A 27,284-nucleotide genomic window follows, 5' to 3' on the forward strand; every position below is an offset into this window, starting at 1 on the left:
CTTTGTGTGATACTTACCTGAATTGATTAGCTGACGAGATGGTTTCTCATGTTCTGCTAGCCACACCTAAAGGGATCATTGAACACACCACCATGATCAACCTCCAAGTACAGTCACAGGACGTCATCTCTTGGCTTGCTCCTGGGTAGCCACTGCTTCAGCCAACACAGCCAGACCAGCCGAACAACAGACAGAGGAGGCTGAGGTAATGCAGTTTGGTCATTCCAGATTACCTTGTCTCTGGAGGAACATCAACACTGTCACCAGTATGGCGAGGTGCCGTTATCCGGCAAAAGCCATCAGTTGGTTGGGGAGTCCTGATGCGCCGCACCCCAACCCAAAGACCACTTTTCCATGCTTGTTTCCTGTGTTCTGGTAGAACTCACACACTTGCCTGCTTTATTGACTCTGGGGCCGACTTCATAGTCATAGACTAAAAGCTCATCCCTCCACTTCTGGTGGATGGCCCAAAGCAGGTTTCAGGCAGAATGTTGACTGGGGAAACACACCAACTTCGACTCTGGATCAGATGTCAGCCGGGCCTCAGGAACAACATCAAAAAAGTAATATAAACATACATTATAAAAGATAGCTTAAAAAATGTATAAAAAGGCGGTCTAATTGTAGTGCAAATATAAACATATAATAATTTAAGGTGCAGTGGACAGATTATGAGAAAAACATGAGGTGCTTCCGATTGTATTGTTCTGAAAAGTTTAACTGTTATTGTAAAGTGTGATGGCATGTGGCAGGAAATATTTTGAGTATCTGTCCCTTCGACAGTGGAGCTGGAGCAGCCTGTGTGAGAAGGTGCTCCGCTTTCTGACCACTGTGATGGAGAGGGTGCTGATCATTGTCTATGATGGCTAAGAGTTTTTTCAGCGTTCTCCTCTCCACCACGGACTCAAAAGATTCCAGCCTGAGACGAAGTATAGAGCCAGCCTTCTCGATGATTTTATCAAGTCTGTTTGTGTCACTGGCTCTGATGCTGCTGCCCCAACACACAGCAGCAAAGAAAATGGCGCTGGCAACAAATGACTGTTAGACGATCTCCAACATCTTGCTGCGCATGTTGAAGGATCTAAGCTTCCTCAGGAAATAGAGTCTGCTCATCCCCTTCTTGTACACAGCCTCGGTGTTAGATTTCCAGTCCAGTCTATTATCGCTCAATTCAATTCAATTCAATTTAATTAATTTTTATTTACATTGAAATAAAATCATAACAAAAGTTATCTCAGGACACTTAACAGAGTAGGTATAGACCACACTCGATGACTTATTTATGATTTACGTAGACCCAAAAATTCCCCCATTGAGTACGGTGGCAACGAAAACCTTCCCTATAACAGGCAGGAACGTCAGACAGACCCAGCTGTATCGAGGACGGACATCTGTCTTGACCGGTTGGGGAGGAAGAAAAGAGAAGAGAAAGAGAGAAAAGACGGACAGATGGACAGAGACAGACTAAGATAGACGCAAAGACAGACAGACAAAGAGATGCAAGCACCACAAAAGTAACAGTAACTATAGTGATAGCCAAAGTTATGTGAATATGACTTATATTTTATGGCAGTCAATGCAGCAGAACAGCAAACAACAGGCACAGCCAGGGTGACAGAACATGACAATGATAATAATTATGGTGGCAAACCATAGTAAGATGCATTGATGAGACATGAATGATACAGACGGGATAAAAGCCCAGAATATCAGGAACATTATTATCCCCCAGCAGGCTAGGCCTATAGAAGCATCATTAAGCATAGCAGAATCAGCTTAGACATGCATGCAGGCTCTAAGAGAAATTGAATGCCAATGACAACATAGCTAAGGGCTCATAAGCCCTAGCTGTAGGCTTTATCAAAGAGGAGAGTTTTAAATTTACTCTTAAATATGAACCTCCAAAATAACACTTGGGAGTCAGTTCCATAGGAGTGGAGCTTGGTAGCTAAAGGCGCTGCCTCCCATTCTACTTCTGGAGACTTGTAGGAACGACAAGTAGCCCTGCATTCTGAGAGCGCAGCTATGTAGTTGGGTAATACTCTACTATGAGCTCTTTAAGATACGAGCCTTACCAATAACAGCTTTGTAGGTAAGGAATGGATTTAAAATTCTATTCTAGCCACTTTAAAGAAGCTTTTACAGGAGAAAAATGTTCTCTTCGATTTGTTTTAGTTAGTACACGAGCTGCAGCATTTTGGACTAAGTGGAGACTCTTAACATACTTATTGGAGCAGCCTGATAATAAGGAGTTGCATGGACTAGTTTTTCTGCATCTTTCTGAGACACAATGTTCCTAATTTTCACAATATTACGCTGGTGAAAATATGCAATCCTTGTCGTTCGTTTTATGTGAGAATCAAAGGACATATCCTGATCAAAAATAACACCCAAATTCCTTACTGTGGTGCTGGAGGACAACACAACATCATCCAGAGTAACAATATAGTTTCGGAGGCGTTCGGGGCTAAGTACGATAACTTCAGTTTTATCTGAGTTTTATATCAGAAAATTGCAGGTCATCCAGCTTTTTATTTCCTTAATGCACATTTGAAGTTTATCTAACTGATCGGTTTCTTCTGGTTTGATCGACAAATATAATTGTGTATCATCAGCATAAGTCACATCTGTGACTGACTTAAGTGTTCATAGAGGATTTGTCATTAACATGTATAAACTGAGATCTATCTGATAAATAAGACTTAAACCAGCTTAATGCGGTTCCTTTAATACCGATTAGATGCTCCAGTCTCTGTAGCAGGATGCGATGGTCAATAGTGTCGAAGGCAACACTAAGATCTAGTAAAGCAAGTACAGAGACAAGTCCTTTGTCTGAAACTAGTAGAAGGTCATTAGTCATTTTTACCAGTGCTATGATTGATTCTAAATCCTGACTGGAAGTCCTCAAATAACTCATTATTATGTAAAAAGTCACACAGCTGATTGGCGACTAATTTCTCCAGGATTTTAGAGAGAAAATGAAGGTTAGATATAGGTCTGTAGTTGGCTAGAACCTCTGGATGAAGACTGGGCTTTTTTTTAGAAGAGGTGTGATTACAGCTACTTTAAAAGACTGTGGTACATAACCTGCTAATAAAAACATATTAATCATATCTAGGGCTTACTAAATGTAACACTTTTTTAGGTAACCTAGTTGGAATACAGTCTAGGGGACAAGTAGAAGGCTTTGATGCCAAAGTAGTAGAGGTTAATATGTTAAGGTCAACTGAGGAAAAGCATTCCAAGAATATATCAAGACGTACAGTTGTTTCTAAGGTTCCTGAGTTTGAAGAAAAATTGGTGCCAAGCAAGTTTACTTTGTCTCTAATCGTTATAATTTTGTCATAAAAAAAGGTCATGAAGTTATTACTACTGAGAATTTTTTTTATTGATTTTTGCAGACCTTAACAGAGAAACAGGTAAAATACATCTGCTTTAAGGTGGAAAAAAAAGAAGAAAACCACAGACAAAAACAGAAAAACCCCAACATGAATCCCGCTATCCCTTCCAACAACCCACGTCAGACACGGTCACAATAACAAAAAACAGCTAACCGAATAACTTAACAAAAGTAGATAACGTAAGATATAGTTAAAAATGTTTTTTTAAAAACAGAGAAAAAACACACTAAAACCAATAGCAAAAATAATTAACGTAATTCAAGAAAGAGAAAGACAACAAAAAATTAATAAATGGGTGGAGGGGGGGGGGGGGGTCTCTCTCCTTGGGGCACTAGGAAGTGTCAGCATCGTCAGGAATAACAGTGATTCTATAACTAATAAAAGCCAGCAGTGGGTCCCAGGTTTGGTGGAATACCTCCAAAGATCTACTCTGTGAAAACCTCAACCTCTCCAACCGGAGACACTGTAGAATTTCATGGATCCAACTATTATGAGTCGGTGGAGAAACATGTTTCCATTTTAGGAGAATGTTACATCTGGCAAGCAGGGTGGTAAAAGCAACGACACGTGTAGTAAGGGGCAGATTTTAAGACGGTGGAAGCCCAAAAAGAGGGGGATTTGGTTGCAAATCTGTATTAAGAGCCTGTTTGAGGGTTTGAAATATATTGGACCAAAATTCAGCAAGCTTCGGACACATCAAGTACATGTGTGCGTGGTCGGCTGGGGACTGCTTACAGAGGTTACAAGTGGCTCTTAGCCAATTTAGCGTTTGACACTTTTGTGTCAGGCTTCAGTAAAGCTCTTTGACCAAACAGAGACAAGAATACTTCAGATAACACTGTGGCAGTGGGTGATAAAAAGTTTAAATAAAATAAAATAAAGCTGTGAAAGATATATATAATAACAAACTAAAATCCACATGCAGACGAGCTTCCAGTGCTTGGCACGAAGGCCGACCAAAGACAAACTGAATTCACATAACAGCGTGAGCGGGCCCAAAAACAGGATGAAGAAATGGGAATTTAAAAGGCATCAGACACCGGACCTCGAGTCAACATGTCCATAGTGCGTTAAGATGCGATAGCGATTTCTGTTCAAAACTTTGACAGACAGAGAGTCGGCAGCCTGCCAGGACTTTAACGGTTGACTAGGCGGTCTAAAAATAATATAAAATATATAAACTCCGGTCAGTCCGGGACTGTTATAGCACAGCTACACGGTCAGCACCACACCAACTCACGATTATCCAGACAACATGACCGCGGCTCGTCTGCGGTATAATCAACAGCTCTCCTGCGGTCATACGGGCACCTCTGTGCGGGTGGATGTTATGAAGGCTTTCGTCTCGGTGACTTTAGAGAGCCTTTTCCTGGTTACGTCCTTCATCGTGATGACCAGCCTCGTGGGGAAAAGCAGCGCGGGTTTGAAGCCCCGGTTGTAAAGCTCCGACATCACCTCTCTGTATTTCTGGCGCTGCTCCACCACCTCCGGAGCGTAGTCCTTGTAGATGGCGATGGGAGACCATCTGTATTGTAGCTGGCCTCTCCTGGCATGATGATTTTCTCCTTCGTCTGGTACCTGTGGAGCCTGATGAAGACTGGCTGTGGTCTCTGTCCCGGCCTCCGTTTCTACTGTGGGGTGAGCCCTATCAAACTCCGGCGGGGACTCCAGAAAGCCTTCCCTGAAATCCTCCATGAGCAGCTCTGCCGCTGCGGACTTTCAACAGATTCTGGTAATCCAATCACTCTGATGTTATTGCACCGGCTCCGGGACTCCAGGTCGCGGACTTTAGCCAGAAGCTTAGCGTTGCTCTCTGTTAGCTTGGCGCAGGAGGCCTTCAGCGTTAGCAGATGCTCGTCTTGTAAATTTGCATTTGCCTCAAGGGAGCCTATCTTCTGAGCGTAGTCAGTTGCTTCGAGCATTGAAATGGAGGCTTTAACTTGGCAGAGAGGGCTTTGATCTCGGCGGAGAGGGCTTTGTTCTCAGCGGAGAGGGCTGCACGGTGATGCTCCTAGAGGTTAGTAGTGGCCGCCATGCTAATCTCGCAACCTGCCTCCTTTGCGGGGCTAGCCTTTGCCCCCTGGCCTTTTACAGTCTTTCTGGTCAGATGTGTGGGCATATTTAGGTGGTGTATCCGTTAAACGAGACGATTATTAATATTGTTGTGACTTTCAGGGTCCTGATATTTAAAAATGATCAAAAGTCGCGGGAGTGAGACCCGTGTCTACTTCACCTCACCAAAACCGGAAGTCTCTACGTATATGTTTTAAGACTTTCTTGCAAAACTAAGCGAGATTCCTCAGTTTTAGTGGAACAGCATTTACTTTCAAATTTTCACGATACTTCACAGGTTTGTGAGTTATACCATGGAGCTAACTTCCTCTGTTTCATCGTCTTCTTCTTTAAAGGAGCAACAGAGTCGTGTGTTGTTCGGAGTGAGCCTGCAACACTGTCAAGGTGATCAATCTCAGAGAAACTGACGTTAGTACAGGAATTTTGAGTGTAAGGATAAGGCATTAATTAAATCCAGATAGAATCGCTTCCTTACATTTAGTTACAGCACTATCAGATAAACATCTAGTGTAGAAACTTTTGCCCAGAGTTGAGTAGTCCTGTAATATGGTTTCAAAACTTTCAAAAGTTTTAAAACCAATCAAATCTAAATCTAATCTAGAGATAAACGCAATACTAAGGCTATTGTTACTAACGTCCACGTGAATATTAAAATCTCCTACAATGATTACTTTATCAGATTTAAGGACTAAATTTGACAGAAACTCTGAGAATTCAGATAGAAATTCAGTGTACGGACCAGGAGCATGGTACAAATAGAATTGGCTGCACGGTTTTCCAGGTTGAATGTGAAGGCTATTAGCAAGACTTTCAAATGAATTATAATTTAAGTTAGGTTTAGGGTTGATAAATAGGCCTGAGTCATAAATAGCTGCAACGCCTCCTCCTCAACCACTGCCTCGAGAAATATGAGTATTAATATGACTGGGAGGAGTAGATTCATTTAGGCGAACATATTCTTGACACAGCCAGGTTTCAGTCACACAGAGTAAATCAATATGGTTATCCGTTATCAGATCCTTTACTAATACAGCTTTAGATGGCAGAGATCTGATGTTGAAAAGTCCACATTTTATTTTCTGATTTTGTTGCATTAAATCGCAGATTTGGTGTTGATTTGTGTCAAGTTTTTCTGTATAGCTCCTCTTCTGTTAATTTTTGATTTAAATAATTAAGATGACCGTGAGGCACCACTCTACAAAGCTATTTACCAGTGTCCTGTATTCAAGTAGCCAGTAATCCAGGAGATCATCAAGTCGTCGACACCCACCACCCGCAGCTTCTCACCCATGAGCAGAGGCTGAATGGTGTTGAAAGCACTGGAGAAATCGAAGAAAGTGATCCTCACAGTGCCTCCCCCACCATCTAGATGCATATGGGCTCGTTGCAGCAGGGAGATGACAGCGTCATCAACTCCTAAATAGGGCTGATAGGCAAGCTGCAAAGGGTCCAGAAACGTCCTCACCTGTGGCCTCAGCTGGGCCAAGACCAGTCTCTCCATGACCTTCATCACATGAGATGTCAGGGCGAAGGGTCTCTAGTCTGCTGGGTCAGATGGCCTCGACTCCTTGGGGACTAGGACCAAGCAAAACGTCTCTCACATCAACGGGACTTTCTCCTGACTCAGGCTCAAGTTGTACAGATGTCAAAGTACAGGCGACAGCTGGCTGGCGCAGGTCTTCAGGATCCTGAGTGAGATGCTATCAGGTCCTGCAGCTTTTCGCTGTCTTTCCAGCTGCCTGTTTACCTGGCCTGTAGTGACCGTTGGGCGCGGGTTGGTGCAGATCATTGGAGGAGGAGGAGGGGGGACAGGTGGAGAGGTATTGTACAGGAGAACGCTGGGGGGAGGGTCGAGCCATTTGGGACAGTGTGTTAGTGTGAGGGGGGCTGAGGGTGTGGAAGGGGCAGCAGGAGGTGAGCTAAACATGTTGAAAAAGTGGTTGTACTGGTTAGCTCTATCAAGGCTCCCAGATGTCTTCCTGTCTTTCCCCTTCATCCCTGTGATGTGCTTCATTCCTGCCCACACATCCCTCCCACTGTTCTGTTGGAGTTTGGCCTCCAGCTTTCTCCTATGTTGTCCTTGCACGTCCTCAGCCACTCTCAGAGTTCATGCTGCACTCCCCTCTGCGCCTCTCTGTCTCCTAACATGAAAGCCCTCTTCTTCTTGTTTCTGGGCAGCTCAGACCCTTGGGAATCTTGGGAGGGTTGTGGAGTAACCGGCTTGGAGTCAGGATGGCAACAGGAAAACTCTCTTTGTATACCCTCCAAGTGAACCTCCATAAGCTGTATGGCCAGGGGTGGATCTTCTTCTAGTGAAAAATAAATCACATGCTCCCAATCAGAGTACATGGGATGAAATTGTGGCTTGAATTCAGCCACATGCGGCTGCTGCAACTCCAGAGAACAGAACTTCTGCACGGGCACAGGAGACTCGAAAACAGGCTGGAGGCTAGCAATCTGAGGTAAGCAGGCCGGAGGCTAGTAGGCTGGTGGCTAGTAGGCCAGAGGCTAGCAGGCTGGAGGCTAGCTAACGGGAAAGCAGACTGGGAGCTAGCAGACCTGAGGCTAGCTGACTAGGAAGCAGGCTGGGAGCTAACAGACTGGGAATCTGGCTGAAGGCTAGCAGGCCTGAGGCTGGCTAATGGGAAAACAGGCTAGAGCGGCATGCCATGGTGGCTACATGGCGCAAAGAAACACTGGGTCTCTTCCCATGATGCTTTGAGGTCTTGCAGAGACTTGGTGGACCTCCCCAAGCCAGTCAGGTTCCCAAGAAAGGGTTTGCTGAAGCTTCGAAGGCTCTGGGTCAATTGTTGGCCAGTTCCTACTATGAACACAGGTAGGACCCAAGAATTAAGGAGCAATTTAGAGGTAGAATCTGAATACACAGTTTAACCAGGCTTAGACTGGTACACGGAAATCACTCGACAAAAGCAAACATACAGAAATCCACTAGACGAAGGCAGGGTCAAAAATACAAAACTGGTTGGTTATGACAAAAAGTACATTAATGTCTTTGGCTGTAGGCTTAATTTGTCTGTCTTCATCTCCAGCTGGGGCCGGGTTTTTCTTCAGGGAAAAGAAGGACAAGTCACTGTGTTCCTACACTGACTACCTCAACAACATCACAATAAAGAACATGCATGCTCTCCCTCTCATCTTCTCTGCCAGTGAATAAATATGGGGAGCTTCCATTAAGCTCGACTTGTGCAATGCTTACCAATTGGTTCGGATCCTTGAGAGGGAAGAGTGGAAGACAGCATTCAACACCCACACAGAACACTATGATTACCTCATTATGCCTTTAGGTTTTTCAGGACCTGGTCAATGATGTTCTGAGAGACATGCTCAAGAAGTATGTATTTGTATATTTGGATGATATTCTCATCTTTTCCTGTTTCTGGGAGGAACACATCCACAATGTCCAGACCATCCTCCAGCATCTCCTCGTGAACTCTCTGTCCGTCCACACATCAGAAGCCACACATCCACATCCAGATGGATCCAGGGAAGGTGTCCGCTGTTCACCTGGTCATTCCTGGAGGCTTAAGAACTATGATACCGGTAACTCTTGGCAGTATAGTTGGCCTTGGAAGAGTGGCGCCACTGGCTTGAAGTCAGGTCAAGTCAAGTCAAGTTTATTTATATAGCACAATTCAACAGGTAATTCAAAGTGCTTCACACAGAACATTAAAAAACACTTAAAAGAAACACATACAATGACATCTGAATCACATATCTAATGAGATTCAAATAAAATAAATAAAAGATAAGGAGAAGATAATATACAGTACAGCAGTTACAATTATTTAATGAAAGGCAGCGGAAAACAAAAAAGTCAGCCTTGATTTAAAAGAGCTAAGAGTTGCAGCAGACCTGCAGTTTTCTTGAAGTTTGTTCCAGATATGTGGACTATAAAAGCTGAACGCTGCCTTTCTATGTTTAGTTTTAAATCTGGGGACACAGAGCAGACCTGTCCCATGTTTAGTTCTGACTCTGGGAACACAGAGCAGACCTGTCCCATGTTTAGTTCTGACTCTGGGGACACAGAGCCGACCCGTCCCATGTTTAGTTCTGACTCTGGGAACACAGAGGAGACCTGTCCCATGTTTAGTTCTGACTCTGGGAACACAGAGCATACCTGTCACAGAGGATCTGAGAGGTCTAAGTGGTTCATAGCTGAGCAGAAAATCAGAAATGTGTCTTGGTCCACAACAACAGAACTATTTTGAAATCAATTCTTTGACAGACAGGAAGCCAGTGTAAAGATCTGAAGACTGGAGTAATATGTTTTACTTTTTTGGTCTTAGTGAGGACTCGAGCAGCAGCGTTCTGAATTAACTGCAGCTGTCTGATCGACTTTTTAGGGAGACCTGTAAAGACACTGTTACAGTAGTCAAGCCTGCTGAAGACAAATGTATTGACAAGTTTTTCTAGGTCCTGCCGACACATAAGTCCTTTAATCCTTGGTATATTCTGTAGGTGATAGTAGGTTGACTTTGTAATTGTTTGGATGTGGCTGTTGAGTTCACGACTACGAGTTTCAGGCTTGGTTTGTGGTTTAAAGCATTACTGTTTGAATTTGGGTGCTAACTAACTAAATCGTTCGTCCTTGGCCCCAAAAACAAATATTTCAGTTTTTTCATTGTTTAATTGGAGAAAACTTTAATCCATCCAATCGTTGATTTGCTCAATGCATCTACTCAGTGCTTGTATTTGACTAAAGTTGACTGGTGATAAAGTGACGTGGCTGAAGGGACCAAGCTGCCTTTTCTGTTTAGGACTGATCATAAGAACTTGGAGTACACCCACACAGCCAAACGACTCAACTCCTGGCAAGCCAGGTGGTCACTCTTCTTCACCAGTTTCAGTTTCACCCTCTCATTAGTACCGTTTCCCACAGCGTCAAGCCAGATCCCTGTCTTGTTGGTTTTCCAGAGGGAAAAGGGCCTTCCCCAGAGCCCGACTCCATCCTCCCAGTTCTGTGTCTGGTTGCTGCGGTTTCCTGGGAGATTGAGGAGAGAGTGAAGGCTGCCCTGGTGGACCAGCCCAGTCCAAGCACCTCTTCCCCAGATCGCCTGTTTCTTCCCCAGACTCAAGGGGCTCTTCTGTCACCCTTGCATCCAGAAGGGGAAGGATTTAGTCCAACAGCAGGGCTACAACGGCTGGTGGGCCTTGCGGGAGTTTGTCAATGCCTGCCCATTCTGCAACCAGCACAAGCCATTTCATCAGGCTCCTCTTGTACCTCACTGCCTGTGATCCCACATACCCTTGGACTTTGTTACTTGTCTGCCAGTTCAGTAAGATGGCACATTTCATCCCACTCCCGATGCTGCCATTCACCAAAAAGACAGCCCTCATCATCTTCCTGCATGTGTTCTAGATGTGGTTTATATCTGAGGTCCAGTTTGCATTTGTTTTTGTGAGGGAGTTTTGCAAGTTGCTGGGGACAACAGTCAACTTATCATCTAGATTTCAAACCAATTGAAAGACAGAAAGGACGAATCAGGAGTTGGAAACGGCTCTGCAGTGTATGGTCTCCTGAAACCCCTCCTCCTGGTCACATAAGCTCCTGTGGGTGGAGCACTCCGACTACACAGTGAACAGCTCGTCCGCCAGACTATGTCCATTTCAGTACCCTGATGGCTTCCATCCTCTACTATTTCTGGCACTGGAGAAAAAGGTGTCCGTGCCATCTCACCAGTTCTTTTATCCACTGCAAGCCAAGACCTACTTTGAGTTGATTACAATAAGCTGAACCTAGGTTCATCGGACCCTCCAAGATCGAGAGGAAAACCAATCCTGTGGCAGTGAGACTAAAGCTTCCCCGATCCATGAGGGTCCATCCAGTATTTAATATCACCAAAGTGAAGCTGGTCTGGGAGAGTCTTCTGATGCCGGTAGCTCCGCCGCCACCACCTCTACGCCTCATCAATGGGGGTTCTGTCTACACGTTTTAAGTCTTTCTGCATTCCCACCACTGAGGGAGGGGCCTCCAGTACCTTGTCAACTGGGAGGACTATGGTCCAGAGGAGAAGTCCTGGTCCCTGCTCGACACATCATCGACTTTCATCAGAATCAGAAATACTTTAATAATCTTTAATACTTTAATATACTTTTAATACTTTAACCTGCATGTTTTTTTTTGCCTCAGCTTCCCAAGATGGTGGCTGTCTTTGATTAATAAGAGTATGAGCGTGAATGCACATCTTTTCCAAGTGTGAAACCCTCAGTGGTGTTGTACAGTCTCCCTGCCTCTGGCCAAGCCAAGGCCGGCTGTTGCTTCTCTCCATGAAGAACAGGGTGATGGAAGGCTTTTTCTGACAGTCGTCGCAAGGGGGTGCAACAGTGCATGATGGTGAGAGCTAGTCATCATATCAAATTGCCTCATAAAATAATTGGTTGTGTTTGGCCTAGCCAGGGTGTGGCTGAAAGTCTGTCTGAATGGGAGGGGGATCAGATGTATTTGTCAGAGCAAATAAAACATGAGTTCACAGAGGATTTGCATTGAATACAAAACAAAGAAAAAAACAAACTAAACAAATCTTTGAACTAATCAAAATGATTTGAATCAGGTAAGTGGTTCATAGTTTCCAACTCTACGTAACTAAATGTATATAAAGCGTGTTAACCAGTCTCTCAACTATGGCTCTAATCATAACTCCTCCTCTTCTGGAATGTTTAGTGAAATGATACATAATTGAGATTCATCAGGCAGAACAGAGACACTCCATTAACCACCCACGTATTCAGGCCTATATTTAAATTTGTTTAAATGTTCACACTTCCCGTAAGTACACTGTTGCCTGCACATGGTAAGCACCCACACGTAGCTGTTGAACACCACTGTTGACTTTTTAGCATATTCTTCAACCATCTATAATTGTGACAAAGCATTTGACTTGTTCTAAACCATATGCAATTGAGAGCACACAGCAAACTGTCATTTCACATGGAGGCTAGTTGTTCCTTTTGAGGTCACCTGCCTATGTCCTGGCCTTTTAGGTGTACTTCAAGCGGGATGGTGAACTTATTGATGTGGTGCCAACATCCCAGTTTACCTCCTCAGTGGAAGACAAAATTAAGAACCCTGGTCTAGGAAAAAGCTGGGACTCCCTAGCTCTCACCAGCCGAGACCTTGATGACACCAAACTTCAGAAGTCCCTGCTGGAACAAGAGGGGAAGCAAGCTCGACTAGGCCAAGACGGCCCTGATGCCCACGAAAAGGGCCAAGAGCCAGGGTCTGAGTCTGATCCCGTGACAACCACTGAGGTAATCCCTGAGACTGTGGTGAGCCGGGAGTTTCCCCGCTGGGTCCAGAGCAGTGATCCACTCTACTACTTCCAGAACCGTCAGCAAGCGGCAGGTGATGGCATCATGGAGGTGAGAGCCATGCTGACTTGGAGCCTCAACCCACAGCTGGACAACGATGCCCTGTTCAGCTGTGAGGTCAACCACCCAGCTCTGTCCATGCCCATGCAGGCTGAGGTCACACTGGGTGAGTCATTTACTAACACACTGCACACATAATTCTCTCTGAATCCTATTAATAGGGCTATATAAAAATATGAAAATACAAAAATGTATTGGGGGATCGGACCAATTTTTTTAGCAATAATTTGAATGTATCTCACCATGTACATGGGAACACAGTTTAGTATTTAATGTAACTCTAGAGGGTTTGCACTGAAATCTGTTTCAGGGATAAAACATAAGATGCTACTTTTTTAAAAAAAAGAACGTTTGAAAGGAGGTCTTGAGTCCTGGAAACCAGACATATCCTTCACACAAAAGAAGAATATTGAGTTATAAACAACCAGTGTAAATGTGTGTATAGTGTAGCAGCCTAGTGCTGTTTTAGGGTGATTTAATGAAGGTAAACACAGTGAACAACCTTATGTAACTGCCACAGTAGCATAGCACTTCTCAGAGACTGATGATTTCTTATCATGTAAGTCCTCCTGGTGCCTTCAGATGCTGCAGGAATTTAATGGCCTGAAGGAGAAACTTTTCATGTAGTATAAAGCAGCTATGGACAGCAGACACTGTAAGTATTATCCACATCAATTCATAGATCAATGCAGACGGATTTACTGATAAATTGTCTCTGCCAGTTTTGGTTGGTAAGTGTTAAATTATTTATTTTTTTATATGTTAACCATTAATCAATCGTTGCAGCACATCTAAAGAAAGTACTGAGTTTAAAACAGGCACCTGATAAACAGCAGCCTATATGATATATAGCACATGGAATTTATTAGTTAAATCATTCACATAAGCATACAAATACAAATTCTAGAGCACCCGCACTAATTGCCAATGCCCCCTAAGTCATTTTGTCCTGGCACCTGACCTGGGTATGGTACTGTTGAAAAATGAAAAACAACAAACATTTTTTCAAATTTGTTCATATGTGTGAGTGCAGACCTGGTACTTACTACTACCATTAAATAGCACAGCTGTACCTTTGAGCCCAGCATTGACAAAACCTCTCTTCCGCTTACTTGGCCCAATATACAGTATTACTGAGATAACTGCCAGTCATTGAGATGGATGCACTATGACCTTAAGTAGTAGTACAAACTCACTCCAGCACTCTGACAAATTGTGACGCATTGATGGTGACTGACAAATTTTTCCATTGAAGCCTTACTGTAGCTGTATAACCTTGATGCTTGAAGTACATCTTGTCAGCACTCCTTTTACTCTTGTGGCCCAAAAGATGCACAATTGTAATACTCAAAAACAGGGTCTTTTTAGGCAAATTTGGTCATCGAGACAATTTTTTTCAAGTATGAACTATTAACGTAGATTTCCGGAAAGACGCTAACAGCCTGCCATGGCTAACACCAAATTAGCTCGGGGTGGCGAGTTGAATACATTAAAACGTCTTTTTTAACAACTAATACTGCTCCAAATAACACCAAACCTCTGCAGCAGTATGAGGAGAGTCCCTTCACATTAACTGAAGCACCAACATCGTAGTATGTGAACACAGAGTTTATTAAAAGAGTGTTTTGAAAAACTTACCTACTGGCCCTGGTACCAGCTGCTCCATTCAAATCTATAACCAAATACAATCCAAAGGGAAGGAGCTCGTTGATGATTTATTCCAGCAAAACACGTAAACCTTGTGGTTTGATAGTTTGGTGAAATATAAGTTAATAATAGATGGTAAAAGGTTTATAAAAGTCCCACACAGCTTTCCCTGCAGCACCGAAACATTACAAGCTCTCAGGGGGCGTGTGTTGCCGGACGACTGCAACTTGAAGTGATCGATATGCTTAGGAAGAGAGATTACCGTATCTGCCACAAATCACAACGTTTAGGTGTTTTGCTGGAATAAATCATCTATGGGCTCCTTCCCTTTGGATTGCATTTGGTAATTGACTTGAATGGACTTAATATATGAGGAGCTGGTACTGGGCCCAGTAGGTAACTCTTTCAAAACACTCTTTTAATACACTCCGTGTTTACCTACTACGTAGTTGGTACTTTATGTGTAGGGACTCTTATCATGCTACTGCAGAGGTTTGGTGTTATTTGGAGCGGAATTAGTGGTTAAAAAAATGAGTTTTATTGCATTCAACCTGACGCCCGAGGAAAATCTACGTTAATAGTTCATACATGTAAAAAATTGTCCAATGGCTTATTTGATGACTGAATTGCCTAAAAAGACCCTGGGATGATTTTACACTGGAATTTCACTTTAAGAGGTTTGACAATGGATTTACCAAAGCAACTCAAACAATGACTCAAATTCCTGGCATTTATTTAGGGATAAACTATTCCAGGAAAGTGGTCCAAAAGTAATCTGACTTCATAGGATTAGTGCAGTGAAGGAAAAGGGTTTAGGGTGAGTCTGTTTTGCTTCTCAACATAATTATTAAGAGCGGACAATAAAGATGCAGAATATACTGTAAATACTGAAATCAGACACACTCCTGACACAGTACATGTGCAATTTCAAGACAGCTAATGAGATGTTTATTGAGAGTTGTTAAGGATAATTGAACACAACCACATTTTTGGAGGCCAAATTCTGAGCTATGAAGAATTAACAGGTAACCCACTGAATCCATTCATTCAAATTCAATTACAGTATGAAGGTCATCCTGAGCCATGGTCCATAGTTACATGACAAGAAGGTGGGCACATCCTTAAAATGTGGGTAGCCACATTTAGGTAGCATGTATTATGTGATAACAGTAGATGTTTCCTGTCATCCAAACATATGAAGTTGAGTGTTGTCTTATTGTACAGCAGCAGTTCAATATTGCATTTTACTTTTCTATCAGCTGCTCCAAGAGGACCCAAGCTGTCCATGAGCCCCAGTAAGGCCAAGGTAGGAGACACAGTGCGGATCACTGTCCAGGGCTTCCAGCTGGGACCTTCTGCAGTGAGTTTCCAACACAGTGGCTCAGGGAACACTGTGAAGTTCATGAAATGTGACTAAATGGTAGGGGACAGACCAGGAAAAAAGATATAGGCAGAGTAAAACAGTTGCTCTTCCGACCACTTTTCAAAGTGTAATGCAATTCATCCCTTCTAGGCAACAAATAGTTCCAGTTCCTTTCCTTCCACTTTGAAACACCAAAGTGCATAACTTGCAGAGACTTCAGTTACATTTTTGCATGTGTTACAATGAAGCTCTTGCAAGCAGGGACAGTGTTAGAATAGAATAGAATAGAATAGAAATACTTTATTGATTCCGAGCTGGGAAATTGCAGTGTAACAGCAGCATTACACACAGTCACATCAAAGCAGTACTATGAAAATACAATATAAAAGATACCTAAAAATAAAATTTATATCAAATGTTATAACTCTCCATCCTGGCTCTGTGTGACATTATAATAACATTTGGGAGTGCAGTGGTATTTACATGTTCCAAACAAGCATGCTTCGTTTAATTACTTGAATTTGTTTGTATTTCAACCTTATAATAAATCATAGTATGAGAATGTGTTTGGATACATTTTGGCCTTAAAGCTATAGTGTGTAACTTCGACGTGTCTGTAGATAGTTGTTTCACCCAAACCACTACAAGAGATGATACAACGCTGATTAAGCCATACGGAAGCAAAAACCTAAAATAACCATCTCATCTCATCTCATCTTCAGCTGCTTATCCGGGGTCCGGTCGCAGGGGCAGCAGCTCTAGCAGGGGAACCAAACTTCCCTTTCCCGGGCCACATTAACCAGCTCTTACTGGGGGATCCAGAGGCGTTCCCAGGCCAGTGTGGAGATGTAATCTCTGCACCTAGTCCTGGGTCTCCCCTGAGGCCTCCTCCCAGATGGACGTGCCTGAACCACCTCAACTGGCTCCTTTCAACGCAAAGGAGCAGCGGCTCTACTCCGAGTTGCTCACGGATGGCTGAACTTCTCACCCTATCTCTAAGGGAGACTCCAGCCACCCTCCTGAGAAAACCCATTCCGGCCGCTTGTACCCACAACCTCGTTCGTTCGGTCATGACCCAGATTTCATGACCATAGGTGAGGGTAGGAACGAAGATTGACAGGTAGATCGAGAGCTTTGGCTTCCGGATCAGCTCTCTTTTCATCACAACGGTGCGGTAGAGAGCTCTCGCTTTGGGTGTACAGAGATTGGATGGCCCACAGAAGTGAAATAAGGAAGGGGAGGGGCGGGTTACACCGGGTCATACGTCATATTGAGGCGCCGTCCGTATCGTTGTAATAGTGAAGAAAGCCTCTAGGGGGTGGTAAAAGTTACGCACTATAGCTTTACACTGTGAGGGTGGTATTTTCACATTCACTTTTGTAACGTGTTATTTTTACCTTCTAAAGAAAGTAGAGTGGTGCAGCATCCTTCAGCAGAGCTCCCAAAGGAGAAAGAGGAAGTTTGCCCAAGGACTTTAGATGGATTAACACTGTAATGATAATTACGGTATTCCACAATGCAAATTATTCCACTCTGTATGATAATGATTCCAAAATGTGGAGTATTTCTTAAATTCCAGTCTTGGTGATAATACCCTCTTCTTTTCACTGAGGGCATCAGGCATCCAAAGGGACAGAGATGACTATGGCTTTGCTGTCAGGGACCTGAGAAACAACCTGCCTCAGATGTTAATGGAAAGTGTATCTTATCAAGTCTGTTCTCTTATTTTATCAGTTTTCTAGTCTGATTTAAACCATTTATCAAAACAGAATCATGCAAATGTCAAATTACGTAAGATCTAGGAACAAATGAGATGTAAAGCCAAACGAAATGAAAACTACTGTCAGCACCAAGTCTATTGAGAATTTATTTCAGTCAAGGACCTTCAGTTCAATTCAATTCAATTTTATTTATAGTGCCAAATCATAACAAAAGTTATCCCAAGACACTTTACATATAGAGTGGGTCAGGACCACACGCTATGAATGATCTTGATATGATCTTCTTCATGACCTAGACCTTACAATTCCCCCATGACCAGCAACAAGTGGCACTATTTCTAATAAAAAATAATTATAATTATCATAGTTAATATATACAGTAATAATCCACTAATATTGTGCACACAGTGGTGACGAAAACCTTCCCTTTAACAGGCAGGAACGTCAAACAGACCCAGCTCTGTGGAGGACGGACATCTGTCTGCACCGGTTGGGGAGGAAGAAAAGGCGAGAGAAAGAGAGAAAAGACGGAGAGATGGACAGACAAAGATGAAGAGACACATAAAGACACAGAGAGACAGACAGTTGCTGAGATGCAAGCAACCACGAAAGTAACAGTAACTATTATAATATATATAGCAATGTGAATATGAATAACATGGTATGGAAATTAAGATACCAGAGTTATATAAACAATAGAAACAAGTGCAGCTAAGTTGATGATTATAGTAGTAGTAATAATAACACCTATGATACAATGAGAAATATGATTGCTAACGTTTTTAAGGCTACAAATTTTATAATGTATAAAACTAATGATGAGTTTATATGAGTAATAGTGATAATAGTAGCAGGAAGCGCTGTGCAGGACCACGGCAGAGACCTGTGAGACAACAAAGCACAAACCACTCCGGGGAAGAAGTTGAATTAGTAACATGCATTTATGGGACATGAATTATACAGATGGAGAGGATAGAAGCTCAGAGTATCAGGAACAAAATCATTCCCCCGCCTATAGCAGCAGAATTAAGAGCTAGTAAGCCCTAATTTACTATACTAGACGTATTCGGTCAGCTTTAGTTAGAACGTCACTAGCAAATAAACTAATCACAGTCTGATATGTGAAACAATATTTGACGGTGGAACAACTTCAACACAACACCAGCTAAAAAATCTGAAACCTCCAGCTCAGAGCTGACTGTCAGTACAGAGAGAAAACACACCGTCATTACAAGCTAACACGCTAACAAACAACAGACACTAAGAAAATATGCTAACTACACTTACCATTCTGTTACGTCTGTTAGTCCACCATTTTAGTGACAACAGATTCCTCCTCTGAGTCTGACTGATACTGGGTTTAGGACGCTGAAACTATGACTTAGTTGCAGATCGCTATCGTTACCTCCATGGGCAGGCAGCTCGGGCTCAGTAAGTTGCACCCGCCATACCATTGGAATGATTTCTCATTAGCCCACATGGTGGGCTGACGGTTTAGGACATGTAACTGTAGTGCAGTTAGATGATGGAAAAGGAAGGAGAGTTGAAGGGCATCTGGTGGATGGGCAGACAATGGCAATGTGGAATGGAGGCTAGAGGACCTGTGGCAGGAGAGGAGGGACAAAGAGACAGACTGTGACAGCTGATCAGAAAAGAAGGAAGCTTCAAACTAAAATATGACTAAATATAGCGTAAACTTATCAAACAGAGATAGAGATAAAGGCATGTCTAATATAACCCTGTTTCAGTCTGCAGTTGGGTTAAATAAATGGAAAATAGTTACCAGCAGGGTAACAGTGTGTACGCAGTTGTACCTATTTATTCTGAAAGATCAGGAAGTACATATACTATCCTTAGTTTTATAAATTATAAAATGTGTCGCAATAAAAACATCATCAGTAATATATCTCACTGTATCACAGCTGTTATTACCGCTACTCATCACTGATCATATTTACCACCATAATTATTACCATTGTCATATTCCATCACCTTAGCTGTGCTTGTTTCTACTATTCTACTATATTAACTGCCATAACATATAAGTCATAGTCACATTACTATAGATATTATTATAATTATTGTTACTTTTGTGGTTGCTTGCATCTCTGGAACTGTCTCTCTGTCTTTCTTTGTCTTTCTCTGTCCATCTGTCTGTCTTTTCTCTCTTCCTCTCTTCTTTTCTTCCTCCCCAACCGGTGCAGACAGATGTCCGTCCTCCATAGAGCTTGTTCTGTTCCACGTTCCTGCCTGTTAAAGGGAAAGTTTTCATTGCCACTGTGTGCGCAAGATTGCTGTTGCTGCTCATTGGGGAATTGTTGGGTCTATGTAAATCATAAATAAGTGAATATACGTCTATTCAATATGTAAAGTGTCCTGAGATAACTTTTGTTATGACTTGGCACTAGAAAATAATGGAATTGAAGTCCAACACTCACTCCGACAAATGGTCTAACTTACTATCACTAACTCAGTCAGTAAGTCAGGGACATACTTGTATTGATAGGGCTAGCCCCACCATTAAAGCTTCTGATATAAAATCACACTAAATGTTCCCAACACCTTGTCTTCTCTTAGTTTGTAACTTGACACTGCAACTCTCACTCACCTCCGCTAACACACATATGTGCATGTATCTGTGTGTGTGTTTGTGTGTGTGTGTGTGTGTGTGTGCGTCCACAGAGCGAGGTCTTCCCTGAGCCCATATACACCTGGACCAAGGTTGGCGGGCATCTACTAGATGGCAGAGAGGAGCATGACGGAAGAGAACTCGTCCTGGAGAGGGTTACTGCTGAGCTCAATGGATCCATGTTCCGCTGCACGGCCCAGAATCCTCTGGGCTCCACAGATACCCACACCCGCCTCATTGTGTTTGGTAAGACTTTTCGTGAGGGGATTTGTTTTAATAATTATCATTTGTTATGTGAACTCCCAATTATTTTTTTTTATTTGGTGTGTGTTTATAGACAACCCAAGACTGAAGAAAGGAAAAGAACATTTTATTGGTAGGTCATTCTATGTCATAGTCAGTTCAGACACTGTAACTGTGATATCATCCTAATAATGTAATAAACTATACATAACAACACAGGGTGACCACAGGAATCCGGAGTCCTGTGACTGGTTGAACATGGCCCACATTTGTAAATCATAATAGAAACTTTGTTTGTACAGCACCAAAATATACAGGGTGTCCCACAAAATGTAAACACACTTTAAATAATTGTTAAGTAGGTGTAATAGAATTTAAATAACATCATTTTATTATTTTGTCACCACCTGTACTCAAAATGACGTCCGTTCTGGTCCAGACACTGCTGATTATGAGAAGCAATGAAATCGCACACAAACAATTCCCTTGGTATTTGCTTGCATTCACGTTCAATGGCTGCTCTCAACTCAGTGACAAACGACCTGGCCCTCAGGGAAGCCTAACAACGTTTTAAATTAAATGCTAAAACTAAGCAAAAGCAAAGCAGCAGATGGGTAGTCTTTGCTCTTGGCCATCTCGACACCGTCTGTACTCACACACACACTCCTGGGAAAAAATAGGCACAGCCCGCTGGACCAAGATCTGGACCAAGAAAAGTGGGGGAAATGGAAGAATGGGGTTCCCACTGAGTTTTTATTCCAGGAGGGCAGGAGGGGAGTAAGTGGGGATGATTACATGAACCACAGTCCATAAACTGTGGACATCTATGAATGACAGTTAGCAGATAGACTGGACATTTATTGTGGTACAGCTTCTATACTGCAGCCTTTCTTCACCAAAGAACCAATAAAGAATTCTACCGAAATTTAGAAAAAGCTACCCAGAAAGGTGTTTTATTGTACACTATCATATTTTTACATGTCATTCTTTTTGACAACAGTCATGTACTAGGTTTCAACCTGGAGTCTTGTTTCCATCATTGTAACACTCAGCAATGCAACATACTACCACTAAAAAATACAATAATCAATCAATAATCAAAGACATCTTAGGGGTAGAAAGATCTACAAAACAAAACAAGTTGAAATTAATCTACATTTGGCACTCCAAAGTATTTGGAGAAGCAGAGTGCAACAGTGCAGCTATGTGGCACAGGAAGAAAATATATCAGACTGATGTGATACACACACAGCACTTGATAGTTACATTCATTGTTGGTTTGGTGTTGCACCTGAGATTAGTTGATAATATAAATACGTTTAATGGGAAGTTATAACGTGAAGTTGTAACAGTTATTGTCAACATGTCACAGTCATGTTGTCATTGTATGAATCTGTAGCAGTAGTCTATAATGCATACTCTCTTGTTTGTGTGCAGCTAATGACGTAGCAGTCAGTCAGTGCTGCCTCACACTAACCTCCTTGTTACTGCTGCTGAGCTTCACCTGCGAGCTGACGTGACCCAAGGCCTTGATGCTCCTCCGAACACCAACACCCGCATCTACCTGAGACACCTGCTATTTAATGACGCCCCAGCAGTAGCTAAACCTCAGATCAGCTGTTCCAACAGCGCAGAACATTAAATGTGTAGCAGGACTTCAACCCCAGGAGAGAAGACAGATACTGATACAGCATCGGCCACAGTGCAAAGGTCCAGATGATGTACATCATGCCGTCCCTCTGTGAGTAACTTGCCAGCTCTGATTATGAGTTTGTGAGATACTCTAACTGCATCATACTGAAAGAAAAGTTGTATGTAGTGTGCGTGATGTATTTATGACCTATAAATGGCTGCTTAGTTCACATTAGATCCCAGGGAACACTGGCACGGCAGAATGGTAGTCCTGATAGAGTACAGACTGGCCAATTAGGATAGCCAGCTCTTATGCTGACACCAGAACAGACAAACCCGACATTTTTTTAATCAGCAGTGTGCCCTTTAAAGTGTAATTCCAGTATAAAATCATCCCAGTTTTTTTTTCGGCAAATACACTCATCAAGTACAGTAAGCCATTGAGACAATTTTTTTCATGTATGAACTATTAACTGAGATATCCGGGAGAGTCGCTAACACTGATTCGTTTGTGGCAGTACGTTAAAGGCATTCAAAACATTTTTTTAACCACTAATACTGCTCAAAATAACACCAAACATCTGCAGCAGCATGAGAAGAGTCCCTACACAAAACAAAGCACCAACACCGTAGTTAGTGAACCCAGAGTTTATTAAAAGACTGTTTTAAAGACTTACCAACTGGCCCCTGTACCAGCTCATCACTTAGTAAAGTCCATTTAAGTATATTTCAAATTATTATTATATTCCAAATGTAATCCAAAAGGAAGGAACCCATTGATGATACATTTGGAAAATATTAGTAGCTTTTATTTCTTTGTGCAACACAGCTGATTGCCAGCTCCAGAGTGACTGGGTAGGTTTGTTTGGGTTGTGTCTTTGCTAGTCTTCTACAGAGTCTCTGAAGACCACATTAATACAATTATTTCTGAAAATTCTTCTTTAGAAAACAATTGATTTTATAAGCACAATAACATCTACTGATACTGAAGAAGAATCATTCCCTTTCTCTCTGTTACTCCTGGGCTATAAAAGGGCTTTGTGCTGATGACAGTGTTTCCTTGTTTAAATGATGGATGGATTGGAAATCTAAGAATGTATTATGGTTAGTTATTAAACCATAAGTTATTAAAAGCTCAAAATGATCTTCAAATGTTAAGCATTCAGTGTGTAAAACATTTGCATTTTCAGTTTGAACCAAAATAAGAGTCAACTGTACTTGAGAATTCAGGCCTCAAGTCTGAGGACCCAGGTCTGTAAAAAAATAGGACGAAAGGGTCCCCATACTCAAGATGCATCATTTCCATTAACGGTCTTAATAAAAATATTTAGCAGATCAGAAAATGGTCATGTTTCTCTGCTCAATATTTTAAGTCGTGTTCACATAAAGTTATAACATAAATACATAAAAAATAGCTAAATGCTGTTTTTCGTTGTTTGGTGTGAAAGAAAAATGACAGCTAAAATACCTAAAACATACAAACTGGTTGATGATTCACTATTTTAACGTAAGCCCTATAAAACCATGTGAAAACAGATTCCAATGTAACATATCCTGTGGAATAAAACTGAAAACATAAAGCATTGTTGTCAGTGTTTTATATTTGTGAATCTTGTCTAAACTCATACTGCCTTCTCAACAGTGCTAAATGGACTTGTACTTACAGCACTTTTTACACTACTCTTCACTTTCAACCATTCACACACTGACGACAGAGGCTAGGATTTGTGCATTATCAGAATCAGCTATATCGGCCAAGTACATTCATCATTCACATAACTGATTATACTAAACACCTTTGGCCATTTAACATTACAAAAATATCAGTTCAACCCCATTGCATTGCAATAGTGATCCCAGGCTCAGGCCCCCTCCAGAACTAGGACCAAAACTAGGTGCAAAATCACTGCTAGATTAATCAAAACATGACACCATTGCGAATTAGTAAGCGTGGGAGCATGGGAGTTGTAGTCTTTACTGCTGATGAAAAACAGGCAAGTTAATGTCATCATCAAGTTTTATTCATGTGTCATACATTTATTCACTTTCTGTGATTTTATTCTGATGAAATAGCTGCAGTGTTTTCTCTCTGTGGTGACATCCAGAGTAGAACAAAACATGGGGGAATTACGATAGAATAATAGAATAGAATAGAAATACTTTATTGATCACAAGCTGGGAAATTGCAGTGTAACAACAGCATTAGACACAGACACATCAAAGCAGTAATATAAAAATACAATATAAATGATACCCTAAAAAATAAAATTTCTAAATAAGTGGCCTAATTGTAGTGCAAATGTAAACATATAATAATCTAAGGTGCAGTGGACAGATTATGAGAAAAACATATAAGGTGCTTATGATTGTAATGTTCTGAACAGTTGAACTGTTATTGTACAGTGTGATGTGTGTGGCAGGAAATATTTCCTGTATCTGTCCCTTCGACAGAGGAGCTGGAGCAGTCTGTGTGAGAAGGTGCTCTGCTGTCTGACCACTGTGTGATGGAGAGGGTGCTGATCATTGTCTATGATGGCTAACAGTTTGTTCAGCATTCTCCTCTCCACCACGGACTCAAAAGAGTCCAGCCTGAGACCAAGTACAGAGCCAGCATTCTGGATGATTTTATCAAGTCTGTTGGTGTCGCTAGCTTTGATGCTGCTGCCCCAACACACAGAAGCAAAGAAAATGGAGCTGGCAACCATCGACTGGTAGAAGATCTCCAACATCTTGCTGCACATGTTGAAGGATCTCAGCTTCCTCAGGAAATAGAGTCTGCTCATCCCCTTCTTGTACACAGCCTTGGTGTTAGATTTCCAGTCCAGTCTGTTGTCGATCACCACTCCCAAGTATTTGTAGTCCTCCACCTCCTCCACCACCTCCCCCTGATCAGTAGTGGAATTTAAATTTAAAATCATTCTCCTTTCCTACAAAGCTCTTATTGGTCAGGCTCTGTCGTATCTTAAAGAGCTCATAGTACCGTATTACCCGACTAGATTGCTGCGCTCTGAGAATGCAGCGCTACTCATCGTTCCTAGAGTCTCCAAAAGTAGAATGAGAGGCAGAGCCTTCAGCTACCAAGCTCCTCTCCTGTGGAACCGACTCCGAAGTGTTGTTCAGGAGGCAGACACTGTCCCCATATTTAAGAGTAAACTTAAAACTTCCCTTTTTGATAAAGCTTACAGCTAGGGCTTACGAGCCCTTAGCAATGTTGTTATTTTTAAGATGATTTTGTTCAGCTTAATGATGCTGCTATAGGCCTAGTCTGCCGGTGGAAAATCCTGTTGCTGATACTCTGAGCTTGTCTGTATCAGTCATGTCTCATAAATACATGTTACTAATTCAACTCCATGTTTGCCACCATATTTATTATCATTGCCATGTTCTGTCACTCTAGCTGTGCCTTTTTCTTGCTGTTCTGCTGTATTAACTGCCATAACTTGTCACATTGCTTTAGCCATCACTATAGTCACTGTTGCTTTTGTGGTTGCTTGCATCTCTGGAAGTGTGTCCGTCTGTATTTGTGTCTATCTTTGTCTCTCTCTGTTCATCTGTCTGTCTTTTCTCTCCTTCTCTCTCCTTTTCCTCCTCCCCAACCGTTCAAGACGGATGTCAGTCCTCCATAGAGCTGGGTCTGTCCAATGTTCCTGCCTGTTATAGGGAAGGTTTTCGTTGCCACCGTACTCTACGGGGGAAATGTTGGGTCTGTGTAAATCATAAAGAAGTCATAGAGTGCGGTCTTTACCTACTCTGTAAAGTGTCCTGAGATAACTTTTGTTATGTTTTGGCACTATAAATACAATTGAACTGATGATGGAGCAGAATTGTAGCCTACTGTACATATGCATTTTTTCAACCTTATTCCTATTTGTATTGTGCTACCTTCTCGTTTTTTCTTGTGTTTTTTTTTTTTTTTCAATTCTTATTAGCACAGTTTCGGTCGCATTTCACTGTACACAATTTGGTCGTTCTTTAATGAAAGAAAATATAATCGTATTTTTTATTTCTTTGAACAACAATCTAACAAACAAAGAGACAGTGGAATTTCCTTCTGTAAACAGGTATCCATCCATCTTTAACCGCTTGTCCGTATCTGGTTCGCAGGGGGCTGGAGCCGATCCCAGCAAACATTGGGCGTGAGGCAGGGTACACCCTGGACAGGATGCCAGTCTATCACAGGACACATAAAGACAAACAGAGACGCATTCCATTTAAACCATTCAAACTCACATTCACACCTACGGGCAATTTAGACTCAACAATGAACCTAACTCCTGTGTCACGAACAGTAACTGGGAAGACACAGAGGACTGGGACCAAAATGCAGACACAAATGCTAGAGTCAGTTTTAATAAAAACAACTCCAACTTAAGTGCACACTGAAACCCTCTTTGAAGGTCCGTTCATCCATGTCTAATGGCGTCCTCTGCAGCAGATGCCAGTCGTGAGTGGCGACAGGCTGGGAGACAGACAGACAGGCAGGCAGGCAGACAGGCAGGCAGGCAGGCAGCTTGACAGGGAAGCGGGTAATGCTCTTGCTGATGTAACGATCAGGCCCTGAATGTTTTCTAGGTCCGTACTTAAATACAGGAAGGGAGGTAATTAGCACCAACGAGGTCCACCTGGAACAGCCTGCCTGGGGAAAACTACACCTCCAGCTTGCAACAAACAAAAAGGAGAGAGAAGACACATAAAGGGGGGAGAATAACACAGACACAAAAGGGGAGAAAAGGACTGCCACGATGGAATCCTGACAACTTGCATGTGGGAGGAAGCTAGAGAACTTGCAGAAAACCCACGCAGACAACATGCAGACTCTACACACAGCCGGGATTTGAACCAGGAACCCTCTTGCTGTGAGGCGACAGTGTGAACCACCGTGAAAATACTTTCTAACAAATTTCACTGTCCAAATAAAATGCACATTGCACATTCAAAATGCCTAAAATATCAAAATATCTAAAATATCAAAATATCTTTTGGTTAAGGACTGTGTATGCTACAGAAATAATTTACTTACTGAACTTTTATAAGCATAGATTATTTATCTCATCTCATCTCATCTTCAACCGCTTATCCGGGGTCGGGTCGCGGGGGAAGCAGCTTTAGCAGGGGACCCCAGACTTCCCTTTCCCGGGCCACATTAACCAGCTCTAACTGGGGGATCCCAAGGCGTTCCCAGGCCA

The 27,284-nt window shown here is 42.3% G+C and overlaps 1 protein-coding gene across 1 annotated transcript in view; it reads left to right on the forward strand.

Annotated features, from left to right (window-relative positions):
* Positions 1-21,986, forward strand: part of LOC310951196 (immunoglobulin superfamily member 21-like) — a gene marked incomplete at both ends in the record, with an annotated part of 46,148 nt that extends 24,162 nt beyond the window's left edge. The window contains 5 exons of the mRNA XM_083919319.1: positions 12,477-12,969; positions 15,770-15,870; positions 20,277-20,469; positions 20,561-20,599; positions 21,904-21,986. Coding sequence (XP_083775445.1) covers positions 12,477-12,969; positions 15,770-15,870; positions 20,277-20,469; positions 20,561-20,599; positions 21,904-21,986 — 909 coding nt within the window. The remainder of the gene's footprint in view (positions 1-12,476; positions 12,970-15,769; positions 15,871-20,276; positions 20,470-20,560; positions 20,600-21,903) is intronic.
* Between the last annotated feature and the right edge of the window lie 5,298 nt (positions 21,987-27,284).

Source organism: Echiichthys vipera (assembly GCF_963691815.1).
Source record: "Echiichthys vipera genome assembly, chromosome: 9".
NCBI classification, from domain to species: Eukaryota; Metazoa; Chordata; class Actinopteri; order Perciformes; family Trachinidae; genus Echiichthys; species Echiichthys vipera.